Source organism: Lissotriton helveticus, chromosome 2_1 (assembly GCF_964261635.1).
Source record: "Lissotriton helveticus chromosome 2_1, aLisHel1.1, whole genome shotgun sequence".
Lineage (NCBI taxonomy): Eukaryota > Metazoa > Chordata > Amphibia > Caudata > Salamandridae > Lissotriton > Lissotriton helveticus.
Genome location: NC_136059.1, coordinates 11,815,656 through 11,827,751, shown reverse-complemented (window position 1 = coordinate 11,827,751; position 12,096 = coordinate 11,815,656). Strand labels below are relative to the sequence as shown.

General features: G+C 49.6%; 1 protein-coding gene across 1 annotated transcript in view; it reads right to left on the bottom strand.

Annotated features, from left to right (window-relative positions):
• The window catches only part of LOC144819166 (uncharacterized), a 119,714-nt gene extending 109,773 nt beyond the window's left edge, over positions 1-9,941 (bottom strand). Inside the window, 1 exon segment of the mRNA XM_078677138.1 lies at positions 9,852-9,941. Coding sequence (XP_078533264.1) covers positions 9,852-9,941 — 90 coding nt within the window.
• Positions 9,942-12,096: the final 2,155 nt, after the last annotated feature.

Here is a 12,096-nt window from a genome sequence, read left to right as displayed (position 1 = left end):
GGTGCTAGTCAAAATCCTTGCAGAGCGCCTGGCACCGATGGTCCCACATTTATTCCAACCAGATCAGAACGGGTTTGTCCATGCAAGGTCCACATCCCTGAACCTCAGGAGGTATTTTAGGGTAGCGGCGGAAGCGACGAGGGCCTGGTCCAGGGTGGGGTGCCTGGTGCTAGACCTAGAAAAGGCCTATGATTGCCTTGAATGGGGTTACTTGTCGCTGGTACTGGAGAAGTTTGAGTTGGAAGCAAACTTCCTACAGATGGTGGGGCTCCTATACAGGAATCTTGTGGTCCGAGTCAGGCTGTGTCCCTATATTTCGGAGGCAGTGGCGGTGGGCAGGGGCACCCATCAGGGGTGTCCTCTGTCTCCGCTACTCTTCGCACTGGCCATGGAGCCCTTAGCTGTGGCCATGAGACAAACCTTGGCTGACGGGATCCCTCTGGGTGATGGAGTCCATCAGGTGTCTTTGTATGCAGACGACTTACTAGTCTTCATCCGCGATGTGAGCAGTGTACCGGAGCGTCTCGCCCACCTACTGCATTGCTTTGCCGAACTATCGGGGCTCCGAGTAAACGCAGGCAAGTCATGCCTCTACGCGTTTAGCAGCGACGTGGCTGATCCGGAGTATAGCCTACTTGGCAGCCGGGTCCAATGGAAAGCGGACACGTTGAAGTATCTGGGGATCAAGATCTATCGCCAGCCGGCGGACCTATTTGACGGACACCTGGGTAGAGCGGTGACAGCACTTAGGGCTCAAATTGGCTTCTGGTCCATGCTCCCCCTGACGCCCACAGGCAGAGTGGCCCTCACCAAAATGGTTATGCTTCCTCGCCTTCTGTACTATTTCATGAACCTGCCCCTATTCATGCCCGCGTCCTTTTTCTCCAAGCTTAACAAGATCTTGCTCGACTTTGTTTGGGGAGCGTCCCGCCACCGGTTGGCACTCGGGAAGCTATTCCTGCTAATGGGCAAAAGCGGATTGGCCGCTCCCTGCTTTGAGCATTACTACCTGGTGGCGCAGCTGCAGTGGATCGCCCGATGGTTAGCGGACAGGGGCAGGGATGACACTGCCACGAACAAATCGCCCTACACTCTGGGGCAGATCACTGCACTGTTCCACCCCTGGCGGCACCAGTGCGTCCCACCCCGCTGTTGCTGGCGGTGGCATTCCAATGCTTTCGCAGGGCACTGCAGCTCATGAGAGCGGTGCTTCCGTATGCACCAGCGGTGCCACTGGAGGGCTCACTGGGAGGCGAAGGGTTCCTCACGGGCTGCATGCTAGAACAGTGGCGGGAAGTGGACGTCCATACGTTGGGCGACTTGTATCAAGATGGCGCACTGATACCCTATAAGACCCTAGTCATGGACGTTGGGCTACCCTCTGGGGGGTTCCTCCTGCATCGCTCACTCACGGCTCGCATGGTGGCTCAGTGGGGCGACATTGCGGAGGAGCCAACGCAGCATCTGACCGTACAATATCTACATGTCATGGGCAGAGGCAGACATCTGATCAAGTGGTTTGCTGCATCCCTAAGGGTACACGCAGAACTGGACCTGACCCCACTTCATGGAAAGTGGGATCAAGATCTAGGGCAAGCACTGGCGGACAAAGAATGGGAAAAGATTCTTAAAAGCCCGGTACGCATCCTCAGAAATATGCGCTTCCGACAAATCCAGGTATATATAGTTCACAGGGCCTATTTCTCCCCAACTTAATAAATAGGTACTTTCACAGGACAGACGCTTCCTGCCCCAGGTGTGGTGCGGTGAACGCAGATCTTCTTCATATTTTGTGACAGTGCCCCGGACTTGGCACTTACTGGAGGGACGTTAGTGAGTTGCTTGCACGGTGCACAGGCCGCACCATCCCGTGTGACTGGCCTGAATACCTTTTGCATCACTTTAGGCGCTCACCTAAGGACAACGTGATTAAGGCAGGGGAAACGCAATTTACCCATGTAGGCTTGGGCACTGAATAATTAAGGTCAAGAGGTGCTACAAGGGACTTGATTCTGGGGAAAATTGAACTTAGTTAGGAGTTGTACTAAATTATCGCATTTCAGTGTATCAACAAGGTATCACGTTAAAAAGTCAAAAATCGAATCAATCATCGGAAGGAGAAAAGGACACACGGAGAGAATAAAATTGAGTTCAATTAATTTTTTTTATATATTTAGTAATGCAGCTTCAAATGAAAATATGGGGAGACATGTACAGAAAAATGAATTCTAGCAAAAGAAGTTATGAACAGAGGTATAAATGACATCAACACATCAGTTCACAACTAAACATCAATTCCTGACAATTATAACAAACAACCAAATTCATTAATGAACGATGGTTGTGTGCTTGTGCCAACGCAACGTTTCTGGAGATGATGGAAGTGTCGACGTTTCGGTCTAATATGCTGTCGTCATGAAGACCATCATCAGGACCAAACAATTCATTGCTGGGAAAACCCCCTGAAAATTCACAATGGAGAACTTCTCTTTGAATTTGAGAAGTAAGGGCCGTTGATTCCGGAAGATATAAGTGGATCTGAACTGCGGCGTGTTAGTTAAAGCTTAATAGTACAACGCTATCCAAAAGTCATCAAAAACAGAATACAGCCGTGGGGAATTAGATTCCATTGAATTCAGCGATTCTGCGTACACCATCAGGGAACCGGGTCAAGGAATAACCAAGCTAGAATTCATTTTTCTGTATATGTCTCCCCATATTTTCATTTGAAGCTGCAATAATTTAGTACGACTCCTAACTAAGTTAAATTTTCCCCAGAATCAAGTCCCTTGTAGCACCTCTTGACCTTAATTACACCTAAGGACAAGGCATCATCCCGCTTCTTAGACTTGGGGATGGTAACACCAACACAACTCCTCACTAGGAGATGGAAGGCGAGCACTGCACCAGGTGTGCGGGCATGGGTTCTGTCCCTATAGTCATGGGCCCGAGCGGAGTGGACTATCATACGGAGGGAAGAAAAAGTGGGGTTCCGCAGGGAACCCATGGCAGAACAATGGGAACGCATGCTCACCGATTTACAGACAGCAGACAACGCCGCGAGCGTAGGGGGACAGGAGACTAGTCAGGCACAGAGAGCAGTGGGTGGGCATGAAGCGGACAACGCATCTGACATGCCGATTGGTGCACAACATGAAAATACGTATGGAAAGCAGCATAATTGAGATGCGTAGGCTAAGGAGCTGGGTAGGGGAGGGAGGAGGGGGGCGGGCTCCGGGGTTGGGCATGGGGATGATCAACAATGTACCTATTAATTAATTAATTAATTAATTGTGGGTTTATATAGCGCTAGAATCGACTCCCGGAGGAGTGTCTCCGCGCTTCGACCGCTAGGGAACCCGTCCTGGCTCACCCTGAGAGATGGTCCCTAATGGGTATCTCTAAGGTGCAACCAAGCATCCCCGGCGGTCTGGGGGGGCCGTTGTGAAGATGAGGCAAGCTAATGCCCAGAGTTGCCGAGTGTGGTCCCTGACTGGAGTAGGCACCGAGGCGAGAATTATTGAGCCCGCTGACCCTGGTCCACGACCCTGCCGCGTCGGGAATCGAACCCTGGTCCCGGGCCGTCCTCTGCTTACGGGTCTGCCGCCTCTAACCAGTGAGCCACACCACTCCACTAGTGAGCCACACCACTCCACTATGTGACAGTGGCGCAGTTTATTGTTTATTGTTTCTGTTTTGTTACAAATGACCTTTTGCATTGTTATATGCATATATGATTTGTCACTTTTACACAAGACTAGGGCGCATTGACTTCTTTATGCTGCGGACATTTTCAGGCGCCCAAGGTTATCGTACATACTACTTGTGTGTAATGTTATAATGCCTCATGGTTATGTCATGGTGATTATGTATTTTAAGCCGGGCACGGCTGAAGCACCGCTTTATCTGCAATGGCGCACCTACTGCAATGTTGAATTGTTTCCTTTTTCAAAAAAACAATGCCAATAAACAGAGTTGACCAAAACAAAAAAGAATGACGTCATAGAGACAGGCTGAGCAGCAGAAAACAGGACACGAAGAAAGGACAATAGGAGGGAAAGCAGGGATACAACATCATGACTGGAAGGCAGTTGAACTTTATAAAATGAAGCAGACTCTACCACCCTAAGATGCACCAGCCATTGAATGCACACGTGTCACCTTTTATAATATGAGCCGGGCAGAGGAGTCTCTACCACTAGAGGAAGTCAGTGACTCTGAGATCATGGATTGGTTGATTAAACTCTTGACCTTAAATACTTAAAAGTTCTATACTTCATGAAAATATTAGTACACAATACAAATTTAATTTATTGTATGTTATTTATTAGCACTGTATTTGAGATTTTACTCCAGACCAAACTTCAGGAGTGATACTTTACCCTTTGAAAATGAAGTCCTAGTCAATATAGTTAACTTTCAGTTGTGTCTGGTCTAAGTATGGGCGAAATTTGCAAATTCGCGTTCCGCGAATTCGCGCGAAATCGAATTTGCAATCCCCAAAATCCGCAAATTCATGCGAATTTGCGGATTTGGGTTTTTTTTGCGTGTTCGCGGGGTTTTTTGCGTGTTCGCTGTTTTTTTTGCGTGTTCGCAGGTCTTTTTGCGTGTTCACGGGCCACTAGCATGGCGAAGTTACCCATGCGGTTGTATATGGGCAGAGCACCCTCTGGTTCACCACTGCCACCCTCTGGTTCATCACTGCCCCCCTCTGGTTCACCACTGCCACCCTCTGGTTCACCCCTGCCACCCTCTAATTCACCCCTGCCACTCTCTGGTTCACCACTGCCACCTTCTGGTTCTGCACTGCCACTCTCTGGTTCACCCCTGCCACCCTCTGGTTCAGCACTGTCACCCACTGGTTCACCACTGCCACTCTCTGGTTCATGACTGCCACCCTCTGGTTCATCACAGCACCTCTAGTTCACCACTGCCACCCTCTGGTTAACCACTGTCACCCTCTGGTTCACCACTGCCACCCTCGGGTTCACCACTGCCACCCTCTGGTTCACCCCTGCCACCCTCTGGTTCACCACTGCCACCCTCTGGTTTATCACAGCACCCTCTGGTTCACCCCTGCCACCCTCTGGTACAGCACTGTCACCCTCTGGTTCACCACTGCCACCCTCTGGTTCACGACTGCCACCCTCTGGTTCATCACAGCACCTCTGCTTCCCCACTGCCACCCTTTGGTTAACCACTGTCACCCTCTGGTTCAGCACTGCCACCCTCTGGTTCACCACTGCCAACCTCTGGTTCACCCCTGCCACCCTCTGGTTCACCACTTCCACCCTCTGGTTCATCGCAGCACCCTCTGGTTCACCCCTGCCACCCTCTGGTACAGCACTGTGACCCTCTGGTTCACCACTGCCACCCTCTGGTTCACGACTGCCACCCTCTGGTTCATCACAGCACCTCTGGTTCACCACTGCCACCCTCTGGTTAACCACTGTCACCCTCTGGTTCAGCATTGCCACCCTCTGGTTCACCACTGCCACCCTCTGGTTTACCCATGCCACCCTCTGGTTCACCACTGCCACCCTCTGGTTCACCCCTGCCACCATCTGGTTCATCACTGCCACCCTCTGGTTCACCCCTGCCACCCTCTGGTTCAGCACTGCCACCCTCTGGTTCAACACTGTCACCCTCTGGTTCACCCCGGCCACCCTCTGGTTCATCACTGTCACCCTCTGGTTCATCACTGCCACCCTCTGGTTCACCACTGCCACCCTCTAGCGAGACCTTTTGTGACGCAGAGGCAGCACAAAAGATGCGCCATGGGGCTGGATATTAACAACATGACGCATCTGAGAGATGCGTCACGTTGTAAAGCCCTGCGCCATCAGGAGGCGTTCCGGCGCAGGGGAGGGCGTTCCTGCGCAGGAACGTCTCCTAAAAGTGGCTGAGTGAAATCTACAAGATTTTACTCAGTCACTTTTAGGCCAATGCTGCGTCAAAACCCTGCGCCTGCTTGAAGCAGGCGCAAGGCTTGATGCAGCATTGGGGAGATAGGGCCCCCAAGATCATTGCTGGAGCTGCATCGCAAGCACGACGCAGTTCCAGGAATGCTTTTACGGCACAGATGCGTGACGCATCTGTGCCATTTTTGCCATGTGGTGCGCCGCATTGTAAATGCGGCGCACCATGGTTGGCGGAGCTCCCGCGCACCATATCTGGCGCATCCCTGGGGATGCGCCAGTTATTGTAAATCTGACCCTATACATTTAGCAACAAGGGAGCACTTCCTGATTAGACAGTAGAAAGTACTCCAGTTGAGTAGAGGTATTGCACAAAAAGGTGGCATCTTCGTGGACAAACACGCAGGGCGGGATTCATTCTGCCCCCTGTTATACTCATTTTTTGTGCCCGTCTGCCCTCTGTTAGACTCGTTTTTCCCTTGTTTTTCTGCCCTTCTGTCCTCTGTTAGACTCGTTTTTCCCTTGTTTTTCTGCCCTTCTGCCCTCTGTTAGGCAAATTTTTCCCTTGTTTTGTGCCCTTCTGCCCTGTTTTACACTCGTTTTTGTTCCCTTCTGCCCCGTTAGACTAGTTTTTGTGCCTTTCTGACCTCTGTTAGACTCATTTTCCCCTTGTTTTCTGCCCTTCTGCCCTTTCTTAGACTGCTTTTTGTGCCTTTCTGCCCTCTGCATCACCACATCATCACTCAGCGCTACCCCAGCATTACCCACCACATTATCACTCAGCACCACCACAGCACCACTCAGCGCCACCACATTATCACTCAGCACCACCACAGCACCACTCAGCACCACCACAGCATCACTCAGCACCACCACAGCATCACTCAGCACCACCACAGCACCACTCAGCGCACCACCAAAGCACCACTCAGCACCACCCCAGCATCACTCAGCACCACCACAGCATCACTCAGCACCACCACAGCACCAATCAGCACCACCACAGCACCACTCAGCGCCACCACAGCATCACTCAGCACCACCACAGCATCACTCAGCACCACCACATTATCAGTCAGCACCACCACAGCACCACTCAGCACCACCACTGCATCACTCAGCACCACCACAGCACCACTCAGCACCACCCCAGCATCACTCAGCACCATCCCAGTATCACTCAACACCACCACAGCACCACTCAGCACCACCACAGCATCACTCAGCACCACCACAGCACCAATCAGCACCACCACAGCACCATTCAGCACCACCACAGCACCACTCAGCACCACCAAAGCACCACTCAGCACCACCCCAGCATCACTCAGCACCACCACAGCATCACTCAGCACCACCACAGCACCAATCAGCACCACAACAGCACCACTCAGCGCCACCACAGCATCACTCAGCACCACCACAGCATCACTCAGCACCACCACATTATCAGTCAGCACCACCACAGCACCACTCAACACCACCACAGCACCACTCAGCACCACCACAGCATCACTCAGCACCACCACAGCACCAATCAGCACCACCACAGCACCATTCAGCACCACCACAGCACCACTCAGCACCACCAAAGCACCACTCAGCACCACCCCAGCATCACTCAGCACCACCACAGCATCACTCAGCACCACCACAGCACCAATCAGCACCACAACAGCACCACTCAGCGCCACCACAGCATCACTCAGCACCACCACAGCATCACTCAGCACCACCACATTATCAGTCAGCACCACCACAGCACCACTCAGCACCACCACTGCATCACTCAGCACCACCACAGCACCACTCAGCACCACCCCAGCATCACTCAGCACCATCCCAGTATCACTCAACACCACCACAGCACCACTCAGCATCACCACAGCACCATTCAGCACCACCACAGCACCACTGAGCGCCAACCCTGCAACAATCTGCGCAACCATTCAACAACAACTGGTTCAAATATGTTCTCTCAATGTTTCAAACTTTATTACAAATCTCACAAAAAGATGTTAATATATTACTTCTGTTCTTGTATTTTCGTCACAATAAAATACACTGAACATAATCTTCTCAAAAGTTATTTACAAAAGTTTAGGCTATTGCCATTATAAATTAAAATCACTTTTATTTAAGTATTAATTATTTTTAAAAAATTAAAGCCATTGTAATTTGTAATATCAATACAGCTAAGTCACGTAAATACAAAACATGCTGCATTACAAATGCCATAGGTGTCACATTTGCGAAAGTTATAACTATTGGCATTGTAAATGACAAAGCTATTAATTTAGCTATTTTCAAAACCAACACATAAATAAAAAAAATTGTCATTTACAAGACCAATAGCTCAAACTTTCCTAATGCGAGACCTATTGCATTGCAAATGCTTGTTTTTATATCTGTCAGTGCTTCCTGTTGAGGTTTAATTTTCGTGACAGGCGCCTTATTGCCTACTTGTAACTATTCTCTGACTCTGCTTCAAGGGTCAGAGCAGGGTCAGAGAATAGTTGCAAGCAGGCAACGAGGCACCAGGAAACACTTACAGGCTTACAGCAGCAGGTGCCCAAGTTGAAGGTAATTTCTTTGTAACCCTTTTGTAAAAGGTTACAAAAAATTAGCTACAACTTTTGCACCTGCTGCTGTAACCCTGTGAGTGCTTGGCTGAAAAGTCGTCCCCGCTGATTCACGGATTTTACCGCGATTTCGCGAGATTCGCGGATCGCGAAATCGCGGGAAATCCGTAAATTCCGCGAGCGGATCGAATTTTCAGCCCATGCTTAGTCTGGTCCCTGTGGTGCCAAAGACTCCTGGAAATCCATCACAAGGGTTGACTTTGAGTACTATAGGCCCCAGAGAGTCGGATGGGCACTTTCTCTAGGTCTCTTGTAGTGCTGCATCCCTCTCAGCCCCTGATTGGCCCTCAGGAGCTGAGGGTATATCTCACGGATTACAGCAGTAGAGCAGAGGTTGACTAAGTGGTGGTTGAACTCATAGCTTCATCCTCGAGTACTGCGAGGCGTCTCAGTCAATGAAGATGGATTCCTTATATGGTTGACACTCCAAGGAGTCATAAATGAATCAGGTCACACCGCTTATCATGACTTGAATATTGCCTTGAAAAGCATTGGCCACCAGGAAGCAGCAACAACCTCAGCCAGGCTTCCATGCCGATAGCTGGGGGTCTGGTGAGACCCAGGTAGGGTAGGAGGAGGGCACATCTGAGTCTGAAGCCCATTGCACTTTAGCCTCATCGATCACCTACATGGCCTGGGTCCAGCCGGATTGGATAAATTATTCAACATTTTCTTGGGCAGATGAAGGTCCTGAGATATGGAAGGATGGTAAGCAATCTTGTAATGCCAAATCAGGGACAAAAATCTACATGGACTGCGAGGGAAGGAATCTTGTTTTGTAAATTGAAGGGACCAACTTTTATTTAAGATAAGGGTAAGATAAGCCCTAGCGCCAGAGGTACAACATATTTTTCAAGTCCCAAACTCTCTGATTCTGAATTTGCGACTGAATTTGTGACTAGAAAGAAAATTCTCTCATTAAAAATTCAAGAGTAAGTTAACACCTGACAATTGTGTTCAATATCCACACTTTCACAGAGTCATAGACTTTGGAACTCCACAGTACTCCACGGCTAAAGAAATGTTGCACAGCCCTTCTAATCCTTCGGAGGAGGAGTGGAAGTCTGCAGGAAAAGAACATTGTATGATGGAGCAGAGAGTGAAATCACAAGTCCTCTCATACAATTGAATGAGATTTCTGCCAAGGCCACAACTGTGAGCCTCTAGGATATGTTATGCGTGTATTTGGAAAGCACTATCACATGCCCGGGATATAGGGTCTGACGCATCAAAGGGTTTACCCATTCTGTGTCTACAGGAAAACGTCTTAGTACATTACAGCCAAACTCACCTGAATAACCCACTGACTGCCGAGATAGCCAAAGCCGAAGCTGAAGGTGTACGGGGTCTCATTGACCACAGTCATGCAGTAGTTCCCCATGGTGGAAGAGCGTCTTCACGCCTGCCGTTCTCCAAGGATCCAAGGAGTCCTAAAGATGTGAGGTGCCTGCGGGAACAAGACGACAAACAGGATGGTTGAGTTAGAGGGCGAGACAATAGATTGGAGAAGAAAGTAAAATGTCAGGCAAAAACATGAGGGGATAGCATGATAGCAGGTGACGTGGTACAAGAAGCAACATCCAACAAGCTTAAAAGTGAAATAAATCTTTAATTATTTATATATAAACATGTTCTTAAGCATCAAAGCAGCACTTACAGCCAGCACACAAACAGCAAACTGAGCATGACTGACAGTGGACAACAAGCGATGCTTTGCAAGCATAGTAAACTGTTGAGGAGGATGAGAGGGTCACAGAGATTGGAAGCTGAAGAGTCACTGCTAGGGGTTTCATGGCTCTTTTTATCTGCAAAAAATCAACATTTCAAGCACATTAAATCAGCATGTATGATGGAAGATTTCCCAGAGAGTCAACAAGGGCATGGCCACAGCAGAGCCTGTCATATGTATCCTTTCTAGGCTACAGTAGATGTGACAGAAGTAATTGAAAGTGGAGTAATGCATGTGAAATATTCATTGAGATGTGTGTGGCAGGACCACCTTTGCTCATCAGTGAGCATCTTCCTTACATTACTTACCGGCAATCTTCATTACTCCGAGTCCAAGTCTTCCTCTCCACAGTATAGTTTCCCATCTGTAGGAGAGTAGGATCTGCTTATAAGGGTTACCCCCACTTTTTGCTGATGTTTCACTGTTTTTTTTACGTTAGTCTGACTGGGGTCCTGCTATCCAGGACCCCAGCCTAGCTGCTACCTCTCTAAATTGATTCCAAGTACTTTAGGTACACTTCAGTTTTGGGGACTGGGGCACCCTCATGAGTTCCTTGTATATGGTACCTTAGGTATCAAGGGCATAGGTACCCCAGAGGCCTACCAGGGGCTGAAGCATGCATTATGCCACCCCTGGGAAGCCTTCTAAAATGACACCACAGGACTGCTACTGCAGCCTGGGTAAGGTGGTGCATGCACCCCTTACTAAGATATAGGTTACCTATAGCTACCTTTAATCACTAACACATATAAACCTATCACTCACTCCTATGGCAGTTCTTAACAATCCTGAAGGCAGGGTGCTGAGTTTTGTGTGAGAGGGTGCCCATGCACCCCGTCAGGCCTCTGAAGCCTTCGGAACCTATTCTCTGGGGCTGTTCTCTGATGCAGCCACACCATATACTCTTAAGTGCATTATAACCTCGTGGTAAATGCTAACTTTGGAATGGCTGCACGGACACATGTTGTATTTGGTGACAAACACTTTGGAATCATACCCCCTGCCAGTCCTGGGTGCGGGGTATGTGTCAAACCATCTAGAGGGAGAGGCATGTACACGCCGGCATACCCGGTACCTGTTTAAAAGAGCCCTGGCATCACAAAATGGATGCTGCAGCCACAGACATGAGTCTGGCCTCCTGCTGCTGACCACAACTCCGGCAGGGGAGGCCTGGACAATAGGTTTCCTGTCACAGGGAGGTGTGACTACCTCCCAGACAGGCTTTGGTGTATTGGGGCTGGGTGGGTGCACTCTAGAAATGCTTTGAAGTCTGCACTAGGGGCACATTTGGTGTCCCTGTGCATAGCCCAGTTCAAACCGGTTGCAGGGGCTACCAGCCCCTGCTCTGGTACAAAAATGGACAAAGGAAATAGGTGTAGCCACCCCTCTTTCCAAACCTTCCATAGGTGGGTCCCCAGAGTTAGTCCAACTCCTTCCTTGGGTATGAGAAAGGAACCACTGAAAACAGGACTATAGATTATACCTGGCCAAAACTCTGCGACAGGTATCCTGGAACTTCGATGATCTGTACAACTAGATGACCGAAGAATCTCCCTTGGAGTAAAGGAGTTACTCCCCTTCTTGGCAGGCACCAAAGACACAGCTGACCAATCTGCATCTCCGAAGCTCCCACCGGACACCAAAGTAATTGCAGCCGAGGATGTGGATTTCCAGACTTCTCAGAGGCCGACCTGAGTCCTCATCAAAGCTGAGACCTGCAGCCCTCGTGAGTACCGTGGAACTGGAACCCCTGGACACAGTGAACGTTTGCAAGTGCATCAGCTTCTCAACATCCCTTGAGGCTGTG